Here is a 20,092-nt window from a genome sequence, read left to right as displayed (position 1 = left end):
AAAGAATTTCTTCCCAGGAAGAACTATGAAAGCTCCAGTTGTTCATAGAACTTCCGTGTGCGCACCTGAGCGGTGGCTTTATGTGTTTTGGTGGCAAGAGGCAGGTCCTACCCCTTCACGCAGGGCAGCAGCTGCTGGGAAATGGGACCTTTCCCAAGTCGGAGAAACTGGTTTTTCAAATCCTCTGGCTTCTGGGTCCGGGGGAGGCGTCGTGGGCAGAACCGGCCTGTGAAGGGGAGGTGGCTTTATTCCAAATGCCCTGGTTGGACCTAAACTGAGGAGCTGATGCTCATCTTCGTTTCAGGGTACGGTGCTCTACTATTTCCTGCCATCCAATAATCCAAAGGAAAAATGCGTTTTTCCATACGCTTAGTTAGTGGTTTTGAATCTGGCCTATTTTGCTGTGTTCTTTTTTCTCCGTGACGTGTTTGAGACTTGTTGTGGGAGCTGAGCCGTGGACGAGGCACCAAGGCCGAGGCCGATGGTGTGTTAGTAAAGGGGCTCGAGGGGGTGGAAAACTTGGCAAAGATGGGAGAATGGCTTTCAGAAAATGAGGCCTCTGCTCCTTTCTTTTGTGGCTGAAATAGGGTTTTTTGGGGTTATTTTTTTTGGTTCAGGTGGGCGTTGACATGCAAGGCAGATATCCTAAGCCATTTTCATTTCTTGGTATTCATCCACTCATTTTTTACACTCCTAAATTTGAATATGCCCTTAAAAAAAGTCTATAAAGTCTTTGCTGCTACTGCACCTGGAGGATCTCGCGGGATCACAAGTGGAAGCGAGATGGATGTGAAGAGGTTTTGAGCGCTTTGTCTCTTTCTGTACCAAATTTATCCCTATTCCATCTAGGGAATATAAGGAAAAGGTATTGTTTTTTGATCGTCACCCACATACGCTTGTTTCTCGCCATCGGTAGGCTACCGGCTCGCTCCCCGGTTGTATGAAGATAAAAAGCTTCCCCGGTGACTGCCCAGCAGCGAGCAGCACCTGTGCGCTTAGCCTCTAAGCGATATGAAAGGAGATTATTTAATACGGCTAGATTTTTCTTTTTTTTTCCCTTTGTTATTTTAGCATTTCCTTGTCAAACGCACGTTTGCGGATGAACCCGGGGAAAGCCCGTGCAGGGTCCTACTTTGTGGGTGAAATACGGTTCTGTGGAGTTCTGGGGCGGAGACGCGGAATTAGGAGAGGTAGAGAGAGAGAGAAGAAGTGGGTAAGCACACAGAGAGATAAGAATTGGAGAGAAAAGGGGAGGGGGAAGGCGGCAAACTCCTAAAAGCCGTCCCCAAACGGATGAATGAATGGGTGACACACATAAATGACTGCCGCCGTGGTCTGGCTGACTGTAGCTGGGTCTGCGGATAATCCGCGTATGCCAGATTTCTGTAAGGCCGGCATGTGACAGGCGGCTCGCCGCCCGCCAGACAAGTGTATTAAGAGGCTGGTCTCCCCCCGGGCATTTGCCCGCGTGTGTGTAGTGTGTGTGTTTGCTTGGGGACGCCGTTCTGCAGCCAGGGTCTTTTTGAAGCACTTCGAAAGCATCCTGGAGTTCCACAAACTCTTGGCTATTGCGTAGACAGCCCCAAACTTGCCTCTGTGTGTGCGTGTGTGTACGTCCTGTTTTAGAAAAAAAGGTGGAGGGGGGAAAAAAAACCCGACAAAAGCAACAAGAAACGGGAAAAAGAAAAAAATAAAAAAAGCCCAAAGACTTCTAGCCGGGATTACCTTTCTCACACCTGTCACCACTGATGTCCTCTCAAGGTTAGAATTGGAGCGACGTGAGGCCAGCTTAAACCGAACGGCGTTTGAGAGGAGCTCTATGAAGGCACAGCAGGCGCTGGAAGGAGAGCAGGAGAGCCCAGAGGAACATGAACAACAGCTTGCAAGTTAACCTGCCCAGGACCTGGGCTGGTTCAAACACCTCGCTCCAGGAGAAGTCTGAGCATTCCTTTTTTCTTTTCTATTACTATAGGATGGAGGACGAGGCAGTACTGGATAGAGGGGCTTCCTTCCTTAAACATGTATGTGACGAAGAAGAAGTGGAAGGTAAGAGACCTTGGACTGCTGGGGAGAAAGGGTGCCTTGGCAATTTCTGTTTGTCTGTCACGCAGCAGAGAAAAAAGGCACCTTTGTTTTTACCGAGTGATTAATCCTAAAACTGACTCAAACGGCGGTAAGCTGGAGCGGGGCAAAACTGACTTTTTAAAGAAATCCTCTTTTTCAGTTCAGGAGGGAATGGTGTTACGTGCTGCTGGCGCACATTCCCACAAAATCGTGTTTGCTGCGTTACACAGGCTGGCTGTGAAATATCGGGGCTATTGGGGTTTTTTACCTTGGTGAATACTGTTTTGGCAGCACTCGCGTGTCGCCACCATGCCTGGAAGTCCTGGAATTCGGTGGCAGGTGCCGCAGATGGAGAAACGAACTGGAAAAACCAACAGGATTTGTACCGAGGGTCCGTGGTGGACGTACAGCAGCGGGTGGATGTTTGCCTGGGTTATCCTTTTAGCGCAGGAGGCACAGGGAGAAGGTTTTTTTCCCTGTTGAGAAGGAACTTTTTAACTGAGCAAACAGTTTCTTCACTTTTTAAGAAAGGAGTCGGCTCCTTTGAAAGTGTTTTTGTTTTCTCTCTAACTAAAAATGTTGTGAAATCCCAAAGGTAAAAGGAATTTAAAGGAGTTTAGTGTAAGGTTGTTGGTGGAAGGTGATTAAGCTGATAGGAATGAATTATTTGCAGGAAATTCTGTTTTTCCTTGGTTTATGAGGATCAGTTCGACCGTGTGCTTGATAAACGAGTGGGGGAGGAGGAGGAAAGGACGATAGGGTACGTACTTTACCTAGAAGAGAAGAGTTTCACCTCCCAGTGCTATCCTTCCCTCTTGGTTTAGGTATTTAATTTTATTCAAATTTCTTTATTTGCAAACAAATGCCTGTGGCTTTGGGGTTTAAAATGTTTTGGAAGGCGCAGGGTTGCAGCCATGTCAGTGTTGCTGGTAGTGGACGGTAAAGGATCAAGCAGTAGGAAAGAAAATAATCTCCAAAAAGATGGATTTAGAACACTTCCAGCAAATCAAACCAGTCATTTCGATGGAAAAGGCTGTGTTTTCTTCTGCTCTTGTATGAAGTCATCTGTGCTCAGTAGCTATAAATCATGGCGTTGGGTTTAATTAAGCCATTTGATGTCTGCTGGCTTGGAATGAGCCTTCTGCTGGTAGGAAAATTGATACTTTGGCACAGCAGAAAGATTTGAGAGGGAGAAAACATTTATTTTACCGTCTTAAATGTTGCCGCATGCTGTTGTGGTGTGCATTGCCCCATATGGGCCGCCCCAGGAATATAATAGAAAAATTGTTGATGGTGACGAGGGGTGCGGGAGCGTCCTTTCAGCGGTCCGCGGGTGCCGTGAAAAAGGCTGTGGTTAAAGCTTTAAGTCATATTGGTAGCTGTGGTGTGTTTATCTTGGTCTTTCAACGTAGACACCCTCCTTTGATTATAATTGGGCTAACAGAGCAGTTGCAGGTGCATCTCGCGGGGCTCAGGAGACGAGGAGGTGAAGCAAGTGTTTGTAATTGCACAGGACCAGCCTCTGAGAGCTGTGGCTGCTTGTCTGAGCCTCCGGGGAGACCCGGAGCTGCGTAACCGGCTCAGTCCCTCCTTCCTGCTGAAGGCAGCGCCTTGATTCTCGCCAGGCTTCCGCGAATGACCCAGCTAAATCCCAAAAGGAGCTGCCATCTGTGGCGGGGATGGGCCGACGGTGTAGCATCTGTTGGTGTCCCCGTGTATGTATGGTGCCTGTAGGATGCTCCACAGTTCTGGAGTGGGACAGCCTTAAACTCGTAGCCCACTGGGCAAATTTGGGGCATTACCACAGTGCAAGTAATCATTAAAGGCTTTGGCACTTTGAAGAGGCCTTATTTGCCATAGAAGGGAAGACGCGTGTCCTCAGCTACACCTGATGCTCACACAGATCTGTGCCTTGTACGTGAGTACACTTAATGTATGTGTGTGTCTAATGTGCATCATCATCTGCATGGATAGGATGAGCTCTACACTCACAGAATGGTTTGGGTTTGAAGGAACCTTTTAAAGATCGCCTGGTCCAACCCCCCTGCCTTGGGCAGGAACACCTCCCACCAGCCCAGGTGTCTCCAAGCTCCGTCCAACTTGGCCTTGAACACCTCCAGGGATGGGGCAGCCACAGCTTCTCTGGGCAACCTGGGCCACTGTCCCACCGCCCTCACAGCAAAGAATTTCTTCCCAATATCTCATCTAAATCCCCCCTCTTTCAGTTTAATATCTGATGGAAGGGCTAAAACATCGGGTTGCAGACCTTTGGCGAACACTTGGTGCTTTTAAGTCTCTCTGCTGCGTTTCTGCACTGCAGGTGGAGTGGTTTCAAGGAGAGGGTTTGTCTGGAGACCTGAGGGTCTTAGCTCTGAAGTGCTCTCCATTACTTCAGCCACTTTTGGGGTATAGTTACAACTTGCTTTTCTAAAAGGCTTACAGTAGTTCTATCCTCTGTAGGAGAAGGTAACAGCGAGTGGGATTGTTACCTCCAGATGTCTTTTATTTTTCTGGTAGCCTTTTTAGCCTGCTTTCATGAGGAAATACCATACGTATCATAAAGCTGTTTGCCTCTTTTGCCTATTCTCTCTATTCCTCTCCCAATAATTTTTTTCATCTAGCAGTCGATTTTGATGAAATTTCTCAGGAAGGCTCTTTAAAGCTGCCCTTAATTTCACCGAACTTGTAGGAAAGAAAAACAACTGGGCAGAGAGGAAAGGGGAATCGTAACCTTGACGAGCAGAGAGCCGGCAGTGTGGTGGGCATTCCCCAGCTGCGGGAGTTTGCAGGAGAGAATGGGAAAACCCTACTGCGAAAGGCCGTAACACACTTAGAAAGCAGGCTGCTTTTGTTGCTTGTCAATCGGTTTGATATCAAACCCATGAAGACGGAATTTTCAAGTCGTCGTTTTGAGCATCCCTCTTTTGCACGAAGAGAGAAACGGCGTGGTGCCATTTTATCGGCAGCTGATGACCTGGCATCACGGCTCTGAGACGGAGATGGCAACTCTCAATTACCACGTCGCTCACTAATTTGATTAGGTAGCGGTGCGGGGGGAGAGGGAAGGACTTTGTTTTTTAAGGAGTGGGGGGAAAAAACGGGCATTTCTGCTCAGGAGGATGTTGAGACATTCTCAGCTTGGGGCAACTGTGGGTCGTGGCCTTGCTGAGTAAATGTAATGTTAATAGAAACCACACATACCTGACAGAAGTATGTCCCTTTGGCCTGCTTCCAGAGGCCGTTTAGTGCTTTTCTAAGATGGCACCTCAGCCTGGTCCTGCGCTGGAATGTGTTGCTATTTTATGAGTGATACCAGCTTTTGACATTGGAAAATTGTTCCATTGCAGCTCAGCCCCTACTGTCCTCAGCGGCGAGAGGGCTCCGCTGATTAATTCAGTACGGGGCGGTTAGGAAGAGCCGCAGGGATCCTGGGTCGGGGTCAGAGTGTGGAAGAGAAGCGTGGAAAGGTGAAAACGTAGGTTTTCTTGGGGGAGCTGAGGGAGAGGCGCTGCCCTAAGCTGAGCCCCCTGCGCGAGAAAGCCATTCCCATTCATTTCGAGCACCGCACGTTCCTTTCCTTGAAGGTAATGACATGCTGCTGTAATGCCACTGTGAGGAGGGCTGGTATGTGTGACATAAACAGATTACTTAATAACCGATTTTGCAAGAGGGGAAAAGTAAAGCTCCACCTTATCCTTTGAGATAAGGTATTCTTGGCTCTCTGCGCGTAACTTCCCCCCGGGCTTGCTGCCGCCCTGCCTCGGCACTGGGGAGGAGGATGCTTGGTTTCAGGTCTGACAAGTGTTGCTCCGGCTGTGGGTCGCAGGGACCAGCGCTCCTCTCGGGGGTCTTGTCCCGCCGTTCAAAGCATCCCCGAAGTAAAGACCTCGAGAATATTTCAGATACCACCGTTGTAGGAGCAAAATCAGGAAAAAATGCTGTTACAATAGAAACTTTTTCATGGGTGCTCTTAGCATTATGGGATTTACTATCTAGAGAGCCTAAAACAGGGGGTTTCTAACAAATTTCCATCACTGCTTTTCCCATTTTAGCTGCCTGCTCCCCACGCGATTCCCTCCTCTTTCCTTTCTGTTCTCGACCCTGTTGTGTCGCTGCACTTTGCTGGTGGAAGGCCGTGTGATGCCATAAGCCCAAGATAATTACTTAGAGAGAGGCTGAAAGGGCAGAGATAATGGTGAAAATCTTTACCTTTATTACCAGCAGGCAGAAGGTAGGACAAATGGGCTGTATTTTACCCTTTTACTTTGTTTTCTTTTTCTTCTCTCATCCCCGCCCTCGGTTTTTGATCGCTGACTGTAGGCAGACTTTCCCCTTTTTCAGAAATAACCAGGAGACCTGTTTCATATCAGCTAGAGTTTTTAATTGCTTTTGAAATAAATATGATTAAAAACCTAATCAGATAAAATCTCAGCACAGAATGTACTTAATTAATTTCCTTTGGTACCTTTAATTTATATGCAAAGAATAGAGCAGGCTGGATTTTGCCTTGGTAAAACTGACTCAGGCTTTGCTCGTGCAAAAGCAGAGCGAGGAGGACTTTTTGCCTTTTTGCTCTATTTCTCTATAACTTGGAAATGGCAGGCACAGATTGGGACCCAAACGCTGCCCCACACAGCTTGTAAAAACAAGACGGGTGGTTTGGATCTTCCCAGCTTTGAAGTATCTGGATGACAGATTTCGGATGAGCTTCTCGCCGGCTTTAATCCTCTGTGGCACTTTGCAGGCTACTGAAATGTGCCATTAACTGGTTTGTCGTAAATGAAAAGGTCCAGGGCTATGGCTTCGCTGCAGACTTTTGATAATACGGTAAATCCCTATGGAAAAGTTGGGAGCGGTTTTTATGCGTGTGGATTAATTAAGTCAGTAGTACAAATGCCGTGAGGTCTGTGAAATATGAGTCGCTCCTGAAGTTCAGACTTTTTTGTCATTAAGATAATATCACTTTTCAGTCATTTGTGAGCCTGCTGCTAGTCCATCTCGGAGCGTGCTTACATTGGCCATTCCCAGCAGGTGTCTGTGTTCCCCGTGGTCGCATGGGATGTTCTTCTGGTCGTTGCAGGTGTTTTTTGTCTGCTGTCAGGAGTCAGCGTTAGCTTTAAAGTTGCTGGGGTAGTGTGAGAAGGCGTGGATGCCCGCCTACTCCAAGCTCTGGGAGAAAAACTGCAATCCGAGTTGAGATGCCGATAAACTGACTTTACATAAGGTAGCGATAAGTTGGCTGTGCAGGCAGGAGAAATCGGGAAAGTGTTGTAAGAACAGCTGAGTCAATATGTGGTGTGATTTGCCCCTTGCGAAGGAAAGGTTGAGTTTTCTGTTAAGCCACGATAAGTTTTGCACTGCCACGTGCTGAGTGTAAGGTACGTGGCAGTGAAGGAAGGTGCTTCCATACCCATCTGACAACGACTGGCTTTTTCCATCGCTGATGGGTTTAGAAACAATCATCCATGCTCTGACCTGGCGGTGAAACGAATTTTGGTGAGGGCCGTGCTAATTAGAAAGGTGGCCCTCGCATGGCACCTTCGAGCCTTTGGTGGGAACAACTTCTCTGAGTGGATGTTTTCGGTTCCTGGAGCCATCCTGAAGCTGCTGGTCACTACCCAGAGAGAGCGGCCACTCGGATGGTGCTGAGCAGTCCAGTCCAGAGGCATGGCCCTCCGTTGGCTCAGTGTGCTCATGGTAACGACTCTACGGAGGTCGCTTCGTAAGCCTTCTCTTGTTTTGTGCTTCAGTTTCTGGAGATGCTGCCCAGCATGAGTGGGCACGCACGCCGGTGTTGTAGTTGAGCACCTGCTGGTTACATGATGGTGTGGTCCTCTCCTGGGTCATTTCAGTTAGGATTCAAGTCTAGGCTTGTTTGACTGTCTTCTCCCACCCATTGTATGGACCTTCTGCCCAACAGCTCTTTTTTAAGGTACGATAATACTGGATATGACACTTCAGGGTGGAGACTGAAGAAGCGATACAGCCTTTGCTCAGTCTTCAGATGTCAGCCCCGGGTGTGCTGGTGACCCTCCCTGAATTTTTCTGGGACTTGTAAAATCAAAAGGTGACACAAAAATGTTTTGGGGAGGCTCGGTCGCAGTTGTAACATCTGCGATGCCAGTGTTTGCTCTCTTTGGCAAACTTTTGCTCCCTTTTAGCAAACTCTGCCAGGGTTTTTGCCTGTTCACTGAAGTGACGGATTTTTAGGAGATGTACTCCATGATGTAAATCAAAGCATAGAAAAGTAGTGAAGGTAAGTGACACAACCCACTCATCAAACAGGGAAAGATACTGAGGCAGAAAGTGGAAGATACCTGACTCCGTGACGGGGCTGGGTTCATTCAGGCTTGCCATGTCCATCAGTCACAGCCTGAGTGTAGTTAGGGAACGCTGGAGTGTTCTTCCCTCTCTCATCTGGTGGAGCTGGGCTTAATCTGGAGACTGATCTGGTTGAACAACGCTGTGAGAACTCCCGTAGCAGTGAAAAGGGACCGAGAAGGGACATAGGAAACTCCGGTGCTTCCTCCAAGGAAGCATTGTGCCGCTGGAGAGGCATCCGGAGGCCTTTGTGTGAATGGGGCTCCCGCCGGCGAGCACCATGTTGTTTGCATTCCTTCGCGGTGCCCTGCTGCCTTTCATCACCGCGGCCTCTATGTGTTTAATTATAACTGCAGCCTTGGAGTCAAGGTTGGCTTGTAGCGGGGCTGGTTTCCTACTGATGAGGTGCCGCAGTCAAGCAGTTACGAGGACTTTCCGTGAGCTGCCTGGCAAGGCAAACCCAAGGAAACAGGATGATGGTTTAGTTAGGTCTCCACCTGGCAAGTTGCAGTGGTGTATCTGGTCCTGTTGCTGTGCCTATCCTTTGCTGTTTGCTCTTCAGGCTTTGGACAATGTGCGGCTCCACGCAGTCATCGGTGGGGATTAGGGGTTCAGGCTCTGGAAAGACCCAACGGTGTTTGCTTCAGAGTTTGGAGCGGGAATTTCATTGGTGTGCCCTCCTGCTGCACAAGCGGTGAAGGAGCAGCCCACCTCTTGTACCTGGAAAGCAATTTGAGGTTCTTTATCTGAAGCAGGGGCAGTGATTGGATGCCTTGGTCAATACACCATTGCTCGCTCTTACACTGGAGGGTGGTCTAGAACCTACCAGCCTCTACGCATTTGGTAGTGCCAAGTACAGCTTGGTATTCATGTGGTCAGCCTTGGTAATTAATGAGATGGAAATAGGGAAAACGAGGCCAAGATGGGCTATTTTGAGTGGTCGTTTGGGGCGTTTCAGAAGGGGACATAATTTTAAAGAAATAACTTTTAAGAAACTGTGTCCGGTGCTTGAGGTAGATGCCAGAAGATTCAAAGTTACCATGCTGCCGAACAGCTTGGCCTACAACTTAAATCAAGCGGTTCAGCACAGCTTCCCTCCTCTGCCCCTTTCCCCAGAGCTGTGCCTTCTTACAGTCTTCCTTTGCTTCCCGTGGAATCCGAGCGGTACTGGCCAGATTAGATCAGATCACCGCAGGACAGGTTCGGTGGCTTCTGTAACCTCTCACGGCTCCAAAGAAGAGAGAAAGAAAAGCAGCTTATGGCGTTGTGGGTAAGAGTCTCGCAATGGCTTATATAAAGCTCAGCGAGAATACCCCAAACACATGTTTATTGTTCTGTCTAAACAATGTCTGCCCGTTAATTCATTGCCAACTTCCTTATATTTCCCTGTCATGGAGCAGTACCTTGTAGCCATCATCAACGTGTGGCTTCTGGGCTTCGTGTTCTGAACCTTTCCTAGCAGTTCCTGGTGTAGTTTGTGGTGTGCTCCTCCAAACAAACAGGGTTTGTAGGATCTTCAAAAAGTCAAATGAAGACCTCATTTCATTTTGTTTCATTTTCTTTTCCTCTTTAGAGATTCTTGACTTGACTTTATGTGAGCTCTGACTTTTGGAGCCATCCCGTTCTTTGGGGCACCGTGCTAACTCACCTTTTAGACATGCTTCGCCGGAGCAGCCTCTGAATCTTGTTAGGAATCTGGCAGTTCAAGTCTGGGTCATCGATGGGTAGCGAGCGAGCACACGTTTGAAACTGAGAAGTGCAAGCTTTAGACAAATAGCCAGGAAGACTTTCCTTCTGGCTAACTATAGGGTTGTTACGTGGGAACCTTTTAAAGACTGCAGAGGTCACTTTACATAAAGATTAAACTGACCTTTTGAAGATGTTGAAGCTCTAGAAGCCAGATGTTAGAAAAGAAGAAAAAAAAAGAAAATCTCCAATTTACGTGCTGTCTTCCCCTACCCAGCTCGGTTCCTTGCCCCTGGTAGTGATTTTAGGAAGCGGCTGCGTATTAAGGTGTGACGTGCAGTAATCCAAATACGTAAAATGGTCTTTGGACAAGTTCCCTGCTCGATTAAGTAACTGCGTCTTCTTTGGTGACGCTGGGTCCTCTCTTGAATACCTTCATCTCAGCCACGAATTGGGGGTTCTGGCGGAATTGAAGACAGCCCTGTTGTTGCTGATCTTGTCCTTTCCTATTTCATCTCCCCGTTGCATAGGAGCTTGGGTTTTGTCTCTCTCGGAGCCTCTGTTTTCTTTTTTGCCCTTAACTGCATCTCTCTGATTGCAGCCTGTTCTGATGGCATTTGGTAGGTCATGAACCCCCCACTCAACATTATGCTTGTCCTTTTACAAGTATTTGGTCCCATCACCTGATGGGACTCCCTGACCCTTTTCTTTGGCCAACGGCCACATACCGTGGAAGTTAGTTGATCGCATACCACTGTTGTTTTAAAGGCCCTTCTGCCTGAGGGCCTTTGTGATCTTGGGTTTTTATCAGCTACCTGGTTACAGACTTGTGCTACTTGATTCCAGTCTTCTCCATACAAACATGGTTTCTTCTGCTTCTCCCAGCCAGTCCCTTACTGGCATCCTTTGTCCAGCTCCAGGCCTGCTATTGCTGGTCGTTTGGCAGTCTGCGCTCAGTCCCTCCAAAGACCTTGGGTTCCCTTCGTGGCAACCTCTTGCAGAGCGGTAATTTTGTGCCCAGCCATCACCACTGTAAGACTTACATGCAGGTTTCTGCACTAATTAAATCGTTACTGGGGCACAAAGATCTCAGCCTGTTCCAGTTGTGCGGGCTGCCCTCTCTTTGGAAGGAAACGCATCTTTTCTGTGGTTCTGCTGCTTGACAGGGCTATTTCGCTGTGGGGAAAAGGAGGGATTTGGATCTGATTTATCTCCAACTGGTATCTTAGCTTGTTTAGGTGTCACCCAGATTTCAACAAACACAGCGCTCAATGAATCCTTCTGCTGTTTACCCGATGGAGAATTTTTTGCTCGCCTGGAAAATCAGTCACTTGAACATCATGATGTTCTGAAAACCCTGTGGGGAGCGGGTGGTGACCCTGTGCGTGTGCCTGGTCAGAAGAGTGGTGATGGTTTGGTTCTGTTTTCTTCTGAGGCATGGTATCTTTGTCCATAGTCACGAGTGGAACAGGAACAGTGCTGGGGGAGATCATCACATTCCTTCTTTCTACTGCAGGAACCAGCCGTGTTCACTGGCAGGTCGTGAACGTCCATGTCTTTTCTCCTACCCAGAATTTACGTCATGGAAAATATTCTCTTTTGCCTGTTGTTTTTGTGGCCTGTCTTGTCATCTGTGTGGAAACGAACGCTCTTTAAGATCACTCCCGGGAAATTTTGAGGTGAAACGTGATGACTGTGCAGGAGGGACCGGGAGAGCCGTTCCTGTCCCCGTGGTGCCAACCGTTCCCTGGAGCGGGGTGTCAGGCGGGCAGTGGGTGCCATCCTCTGGGTGCCAGGGAGCCGGTCGGCGTGGAGAAGCCCGCACCTGCTCCTCTGCCACCGCCAGCACCTGCAGCCCCTTCAGAATCAGGTAGAGTTAAGGGCACTCGGCACGTGACGGCGTGGCCTTTTGTTCTTATTTCTTGAGCTGATTTGAAACTAAGCAGGGCTTAGTTTGGGACTTGCTTAGTGCTACTTTTAGTATCTCCCTTTTAAAATGGATCATCCCTGTGATTTATTTGTCCTTCTGGGCCATCAGCTTTTTCTGTCATTTCATTCCGTGGATTCTCCCACAGAAGTACCCTTCTGCCACCGCTGCTGGGTTTGAAAAGCAGCTGCTAGAAGCTGGGCTAGCCTGGCTGCAATCCCAGCGGCGTGTGGGCTAGTACCACGTCTCGCTGCGTGCCTGGCGGAACGCCGACACCTTCCTCTTGGCCACATCGTGTGCCATACCATCTTCTGCTGACAAAGCACGTGGCGGGCTGCATCCCCTGCCTGTCTCATGGGACCTCAGAGCCGTGGTAGGTGCGGGTTCCTCGATGTTTGACATCGCTACGGAGCAAGTTTTCATAAAGTTAGCAACTTGTTAGTGGTAGGAGTGAAAGCTCCTGGGGTGTGTCAAAAGCCACATCAACAAGTCAAGCTTCCCTGCCCGGGGGGGTGCTGTGTTTTAATCCCACCCAGGTAGGAGACTGATCACTAGGTGATGGAGATGGGCAGAGAAGGGCTCGCCTCCACCTGCCTGTGTCCTGTTATAGGTCAGCCATGCCCCAAGGTGAAATGGCTGGGGCATCCATCCGGGCTACAAAGATGATCAATGGACTGGAGCACCTCTCTAATGAGGAAAGGCTGGGAGACCTGCGTCTGTTCAGCCTACAGAAGAGAAGGCTGAGAGGGGATCTCATCAATGCTCATCAATATCTAAATGGTGGGTGGCAAGGGGATGGGGTCAGGCTCTTCTCAGTCGTGCCTGGTGATAGGACAAGGAGCAACGGGCGCCAGCTGGAACACGGGAAATTCCATCTCAACATGAGGAAAACCTTCTTTACTTTGAGGGTGACAGAGTACTAGAACAGGCTGCCCAGAGAGGTTTTGGAGTCTCCTTCCCTGGAGATATTCCAAACCCACCTGGACGCGTTCCTGTCCAACCTGCTCTAGGTGACCTTGCTTTGGTAGGGGGGTTGGACTAGATGATCTCCAGAGGTCCCTCCAACTCCTAAAATTCTGTGATTCTGTGATTCTGAGCGAAGCCCTTGGTTTGAGCGGCCTGAGATACCTGCCCCACTGTTCTCGGAGAGCCTGGGCACGCACGGCTGCCCAGGGCAGGAGGCGCGAGTGGCCAGAGCTCGTGGAGAAGAGCTTGGCCGTGGAGACATGTCAGTTGTAACCACATGAGCCTGTCCAAGCCTGATTTGGTTTAATGTTTCTCTCTCTGTTCTCTCTCCTTGGGAAAGGCGCCTTGAAAGTAAAAAGAAGGGCCAGGTGAAAACTGCTAATACTCAGCTCGTTTTCAGTACTTTATACATTTTTAATGTTAGGTTTTGATCTTGTTTCCTTCTAAGGTGCCAGTCTGAGTTCTTTATGGGCTGGTTGGACCAGGCTCTAAGTCTCAACAACCCAGGTCACGTGTAAGGGATTCCTTCCTATTCTTAAAAAGAGTTAGTGCTTAAAAATGGAGAGGATCATAAATAAAGTGATCTCTTTCTGTTTGTTTGCTTGGCTGTAGCTATCTAGAGCGAAAAAAGAGTTTGTTTTACGCAGTGTCAGGCTTAAAGTCTGCACTTGGTCACGGACTGAGATAGCAGAAAGCTGTAGACTCAGCTCAGAGTCCAGATGAATGCCGAGCCCTCAGGCACAAAAGGTACCAGCACATTTAGATAATCTAATCATATATGCTGATTTACCTTTTTTTGTTCCTTTTTCTTTTTTTTCCTCATGCTCAGGCTATGATTTCAGTTTGCATTTCCTGTAACGCAGGTTTTCTGGTAGTACCCTACATTTGGATCACTACCATGGCCACTGGTAATGTATTACGCGTTATGTGTTGAAATATGCAGTACCAAAGGCTTTGCAGAAAGACTGTTGTTGCAGAATGAAGCTCCCCAGAACCACCTAAATTCAAACTTCATGAGAAACCTGAGCTCTGCAGCTCTCCGTAGGTGGGTCACACATCAGGTCTATTCTGGGTGAGTCTTCTGGGAGGAGCTGGTTTCTTACCAAGGGCATGGTAGGGAGTAATAATGCTCTTTAAGGCAGATGTGGTTCCAGAACTAGCTTGGGAAACAACACCTGAACTATGGATTTCTCTCGATGTAGGGCTTTTTTTGGTCATTTGCTGCCTGTATTGTAGCATGAGTAGATCCAGGTGTTTCAAACAATATAGCTGGCTTGTGCTTCATGGGCCTTGGGATGCCCAGTTTGGGGCTGACGTGATTGCAGAGAGAGTGAGCTATTCCCCCGCTCCCAGCACACTTCTCATGCAGGCAGATCCCAAGGTCTTTTCATCACGTACATTTAACCGTGCCTTGTGTGTACACCCTGCCTCTCGGTCTCTGAACGGCTGCCATCCTTTCTTCCTTGGACAGAAAAGGATCCCCATGGATGGACAGTTGAGGCTTCATTCCAGCCTTGTGCCACAGCAACTGCAAAAACACCTAGATGGAGTTATGGCTATAGAGGTTTAGGAACCTGATGTGTTTGATGCAGGTCTTGGCTTCTCTGAGAAACCCCTGTGAAGCTTTCCGCGGGCGGTGGGGTGCGAGCACCTGGGAGGAGAGCAGCTATGTGTGGGTACAGGTGATCAGGCCGTGCCAACGCACGGATTTGACTATGCAAACACCACACGAGAAACTAATGGGTCCCTGGACCTTTACCGGGTCAGACAGCTTCAAGCCTGAAGATTTCTTACTGTTTTTATTTTTCAGTACACTTTCTTTCCTCCTACGTTTACATTTCTTTAACCCCCACGTTCCCTTAAATGGAATAACTCAGAAAAGAAATGGATGGGGCTTTGAGCAACCTGATCTAGGAGGAGGTGTCCCTGCCCGTGGCAGGGGGGTTGGAACTAGGTGGTCTTCAAGGTCCCTTCCACCCCAGACCATCCTATGATTGTATAAATAGCACGGCGTTGGACCGAGGTGGCGTGCTTGGGGTTCTGACTGATTGGGGCAGGGTGTCTGGAGCTGCTTGGATATTCTTGCAGGCAGGGAGGGAACGCTGCGTTTTACGGAACTTCAGTTGGGTAACACACGAGTGGCTTTTCACCAGTAAAACTGACTCAGAGAGTCTCCCGTGCCCAGACTCTAAATCCGGACTCTGAATCATGAGCTGCTCTTCTTTAATAGCTCTTAATAAAGCAAAAGCTGTGGTTTCAACCGAAATTTCTCTGGGGGAAAAATACCGCTCCGATCATGACTTGTTCTATTAATAATCAGATGGAACGGTTTTGCTCTGAATTTGGTGCACAGTAAAGTTTCTCCTCCGGCACAAAAGTTCAAAAGTTTTAGCTGCAGCAGGTGTAGGGTCAAGGAAGCCGCAACCCACGGCTGTCCTTCCGAACAGAGAAGGTGCCACTTGGACCCGCAGGTCTACGCCGTGCATCTCACCCGCCGCATTTTAGCGTTGGGAAGTACATGCCTCTGGTCAACCGAAACGGCTTCCCATGCTCTGCCGAGCCGCAGGGTACGAGCGTGGTGCGTGTGTGCCACCTTCAATTTCTCAGGCCTTGCCATTTGTCACGGCTGGTTCTCATGGGAAAGGCGCCGTTACCCCGGCGAGGAGGAAGTGTCTCAGAAACCCCGTGCATTGAGAGTACGTGTCAATTGTTTCCTTCCAGGCGCTTTGGGAAGGGAGCCTAGAAGTTTATCTCAGCGTTTACAGCAATATAAACAGATGCCAAGCACTTCAAGTACGCAGAAAAGGAAAATGTCCTGCTCGGCCTCCCTGAACAGCCCAGGAGGCGGGGGGTGGGAAGAGGAAAAGCAGCATTAAGTAAGTCTGTCCCTGGCAGAATAGGGGAAAGCAGCTAAGTAATGCAGATGTTTGCCTGCGTATATACAATTTAGTTTCATGTTACCAAAATCTGTACTGTGCACACGTGGTCAAAAGATTAAAGAGATTGTCCGGTTCTGTTGGCAGCATATTAAAGTATTAAGACTACAGGCTTACTATGATGTGTTTCTATTATCGAGCTGGCCGCAGGATTGAAGCGATTCAAAAAAAGACGCTGTTTTAATACAGACACGGGCATCGCCCCGTCCTTTTTCATCTGGCTTTTGGTTGGCATCTTGGCTGTAAGAACCTCGGGAAGGGCTGCCATTGCCCTCCCTGTCCTGGGGCCGCCCTGCAGCTCCTGCTTGGCTCAGATGAGATTTCCCCTTCTCGGTCCCTGTGCAGGGTTGATGCCATCTGCCACGTTAAAGCTGGTATTTCCAGTTGCTGGGGTAGCTTTCCTGGTTTCCCTTGACACGCTGGAGCTAAATGCTGTCTCCAGGTGTTGGTCTGTATGGACGGAGATGCCCGTGTAGCCGTGAACTTTTAATATCTCCGCCCAGATATCACTGGCTAAAAAGTAACTTCACCCGGAGAGATTTCCACTAACCCTTTATAGCTGTTAGTTTATATCTTGATATCACGGGCACTCTGTATCTTTATATCTGTGTATCCATTTTGTTTATTCAGTGTGGTCTTCTGCATCGTTACCGCTCATACGTAACCTTGAGCTTGCTGTACTGCAGCGGCCACCAGAAACGATGGTGTGGTCCATGCCAGGGCCACCACCGGCGCTGTCACACCACCGCGTCTGGGAGCGAGGAGGGAATTTCTTCACCAGCCTCTGCTTTCTATTACAATTTCCGCGCCACAAATTACTTTGGAGCCCTTGAGGAGCTCCCCTTGGGGTTTTTGGAGCCTTGGAGTTCCCCTTGGGGAACTCACTTAGTGATTTTAAAGTTGCTGCCGAGGAGGGCCGCTCTGGTCAAGCAGCTTTTTAGAAGACCTCGGGTGCTTTCAGGATGAAAATTCACATGCAAAAAAGGTGAAGGACTCTCTAGGCTTCACAGCCGGCCTCAGGAGCCTGTGGAATTTCAAATGGCAATTTTCTCCCTAACTTTCTCTAACTTTCTCAACCGCGTGACGCTTGTATCAAGTGACGCCTGATTTCTTTTTTGTTACTCAGTTGACTTCGTTCTTATTCCTGAGCAGAAGGGAGTCCGGCTGCCGCTGAAGAGAGGTGTAAATGTCTGCACCCACAGAGAAATATATTTGTTCCTACCTGCGTTTGTGGCTCATCCATTAGATAAGTGTACATCGGCCAGTAACGGGTCACACAGATTTATCTCTCTGCTTGGCTGCACCGAGACATTTGGTTGGGAAACCAAATTTGGTCAAAAGCGTAGAATGCAGCTATCATTTATCAGGAGTTAAATCTGCAGGAGCTGTTTTTAAAGCTTACAGTAAGATGTGTGCACCGTCTGGGCACGGAAAAAGACACGTGAAAGCTTTCTATAAGCACAAGGAGAGATATTTGTCCCGATTTGGTAGAAGCGCAGAAAGCCACGAAAATAAAACATTTCTATGAAACTCATCAGAAAGACCTAACGATTGGCAAATGCAGTTTAAGTGCTTTAGTTTGAAATGAAAGCCTATGGGAAAGGGAAAAGGCGTACTTGGCGTTTACAATCAGCATAGGAAATTTGGCGCTTGTTCTTTTATTACTTAATTTTTATTTTTGGAAAGTGTCAAGTACTTAGCAGTTTGCAGTACCTTACGTTAATCGTCCTTCCTCGTCAGCTGCGTTATAATAATACCCGAACGGTACTTTGATACGTGTTATACAAAGGGCTACAAAGCCAAGCGACGTGCATTTTATTGCTCTAAGCTCTTCAGTTAAGCTGGATCAGTTTGCGCAAGGTAGGTGTTAATCCAGCTAACATATTTGGTAAAACAAATGGGAAAATTAACGTAGAATGTTTTTGAGGAGCACTGCGTACCGTATTCCGTACTGCAGAATTAGCACCATGGCCTTCTGTGGTTTTTGTTTTCATTTTCACATGAGTCACAAGGACAGAATAATTATCAGAGAGTCTGCGCTCGCAGAAACGATAGCACAAAAAATACTTTTCCAAATGGCAGCTAAAGAGCTCTGAGCTCGCATTTGCAGACAAGAAACGTAGTCCTAATTAGCATTAGGCCAGCAAAGAAAGATACTTCGCTCGCCTGTTTGAATGAAATTTAATTTGAATGAACTGTGCCAGCCAGGGAGGCACAAACGCTACGCAGTCGAAGTTAATATTTGCTGTGCTTGTCTTCCCCAGGTCATCACACTATTTACATTGGGGTCCACGTGCCGAAGAGCTACAGGAGAAGGAGGCGTCATAGAAGAAGACCCGGGCACAAAGAAAAGAAAGAAAAGGAGAAAATCTCTGAGAACTACTCCGACAAATCCGACGTAGAGAACGCTGATGAGACAAGCAGCAGCATCCTTAAGCCGCTCAGTAAGTACCGGTTTCGGTTGTCGCTCGCTACAATGGTCTGTTGTCTGGCGATCTGCTCCTGATCCGATCGTGGAGGGGGACACTGCATCCATGAAAACAGTCTCCTCGTGTTGCAGGGTCGCAGTAGCCTTCATCAGTTGCTGTAGCTGGGAGGAGGCACAGGCGGGAGCAGACATTTCATCCCTCTCTCTCACCTGAGTTTGCTCCTGAGCTGACGCCAGCCAGGAACAGGCCAAATTTTAAAAAGCAATTTGACCCTGTGCGTAAAGGGATAGCGGGGAAAGGCAAAGACCGAGTAGATGCCCAGGCGGATCTGTTGCAGCCCTGGCTCTCGGGATGTCTGCCCTCTCTAGAATTCAAGCACCCCGTGGTTTCAGCTCTCAGAGGAGCAGGTTGATGAGGAGCACCAAGACCACTGCTGTGGCCCGTGAGAAGCATACCCACTTGGGATTTGGCTTCCTTGTGTCAATAACTTGTGGTGCTAATAAGTCTTTTGCCTTCAGTAATTAACCAGTTTTAAGTTTTGCAAAAAAAAAAAAAAAAAAAAAGAAGAATAAAATGTAGCATTAATGTATGCTTGAGTGTCTGTAGGGGTTGAATACCTGAATTTTGATAGGCAAATGAGGTCCGTTTTGGATGCTCTGCACCTCCGTTCTCTGGTTAACAGTTTCACTCTGGAGAGAGATCTTTATCAGGTGCCATCGCCGTGCTGTCACATTGGTACCATCGTAGGAGACTGTCCAAAAGTCCCATTCCTCTGTTGGCCACAAGCTTGTTGTGCAATGTGGAGGCTGGCTGCTTAAATAGAAGGGGGAGAGAGACGGTGACAGCCTGCTAAAATGGGAACATGCGCCCAAGGTTCGAATATAGGAGAAGAGCCCAGGATGTGATATAGCTCCGATTATTGAGGCTCATTTGGGATGGTTGGAGTTTCCTTAACGATCTTGTTTGTAAGTGGGAAAATGTTTCCTGTGCGAGCGAGAGAGGAGCAAGCAGGGGTTGTATGACCTGATCTTTGATTGAAGAAATACGTGAATTTTTCATTTTGAAGTAATGTTGCTGGGTAGTTGCTGCACGTAAAGACAGTAACATGGGATCAGATGAGTCAGGTCATTAGCCCAGGGCCTGTAACTCTCGGTGGCGTGGATACTTCAGAGAGCAGCAGCTGCAACGGAAGGCAAGTCCCGAAGCCCGTTTGCTCTTCGTAGCTGTAGTCGCCTGGTTGTCCCAAGGAAATTTTCTTGTCAACGCTCAGAAACCAGAAGTTAGTTTTACACTGAAAGACATCATTAGCTCTCTTCAAGAGCTCTAGGTATTTGAAGTTTAATTTTTATATTTACATCTCTGTTCTTTGGTGTGCAGGTGACCAGATATATAGAAATTCCCTTTTGGCTTCTGGATGTATGGCTATCCCAGAGGAATCGTTTCCTCGGGCTAATTGTGCCAATGGTTGAAAACCTATTTCTTCCATCAGGTTTTGATTTTCTGCCTTTCGTTTTGTTCCTCATTGTTTCTGTTTTGTGTCATTTGAGAAAGGGTTAATGGTAGTTTTTTCCTCTGTTGTTTCTACACTTTAGTGTATTCTTGTCTACTCTTTATCTGCGTGTAAAAATGCACAGGCTTTTCATCTCTCTCTCTCTCTGAGAATTTTCCCATAGAGTTTTCCGCCCTGGCCGCTTTGCATTACGTATTTTTGGCGTGGGATCATTTAAATACTGCACAATATTCCAGGTGTTCCCATGCGATAG

General features: G+C 48.1%; 1 protein-coding gene across 15 annotated transcripts in view; it reads left to right on the top strand.

Annotated features, from left to right (window-relative positions):
• SLC4A4 (solute carrier family 4 member 4) overlaps positions 1-20,092 on the top strand; it is a 215,152-nt gene that overhangs the window by 64,499 nt on the left and 130,561 nt on the right. For 14 of the 15 annotated variants that reach the window (XM_054202257.1, XM_054202265.1, XM_054202259.1 and 11 more), the window contains 2 exons: positions 1,973-2,046; positions 18,165-18,344. In XM_054202257.1, coding sequence (XP_054058232.1) covers positions 1,973-2,046; positions 18,165-18,344 — 254 coding nt within the window. The remainder of the gene's footprint in view (positions 1-1,972; positions 2,047-18,164; positions 18,345-20,092) is intronic. The other variant, XM_054202269.1, reaches the window with a different exon arrangement.

Source organism: Rissa tridactyla, chromosome 5 (genome assembly GCF_028500815.1).
Source record: "Rissa tridactyla isolate bRisTri1 chromosome 5, bRisTri1.patW.cur.20221130, whole genome shotgun sequence".
Taxonomy (NCBI): domain Eukaryota; kingdom Metazoa; phylum Chordata; class Aves; order Charadriiformes; family Laridae; genus Rissa; species Rissa tridactyla.
The sequence above is the reverse complement of the archived record's forward strand: the minus strand, read 5'-3'. Positions and strand labels throughout refer to the sequence as shown.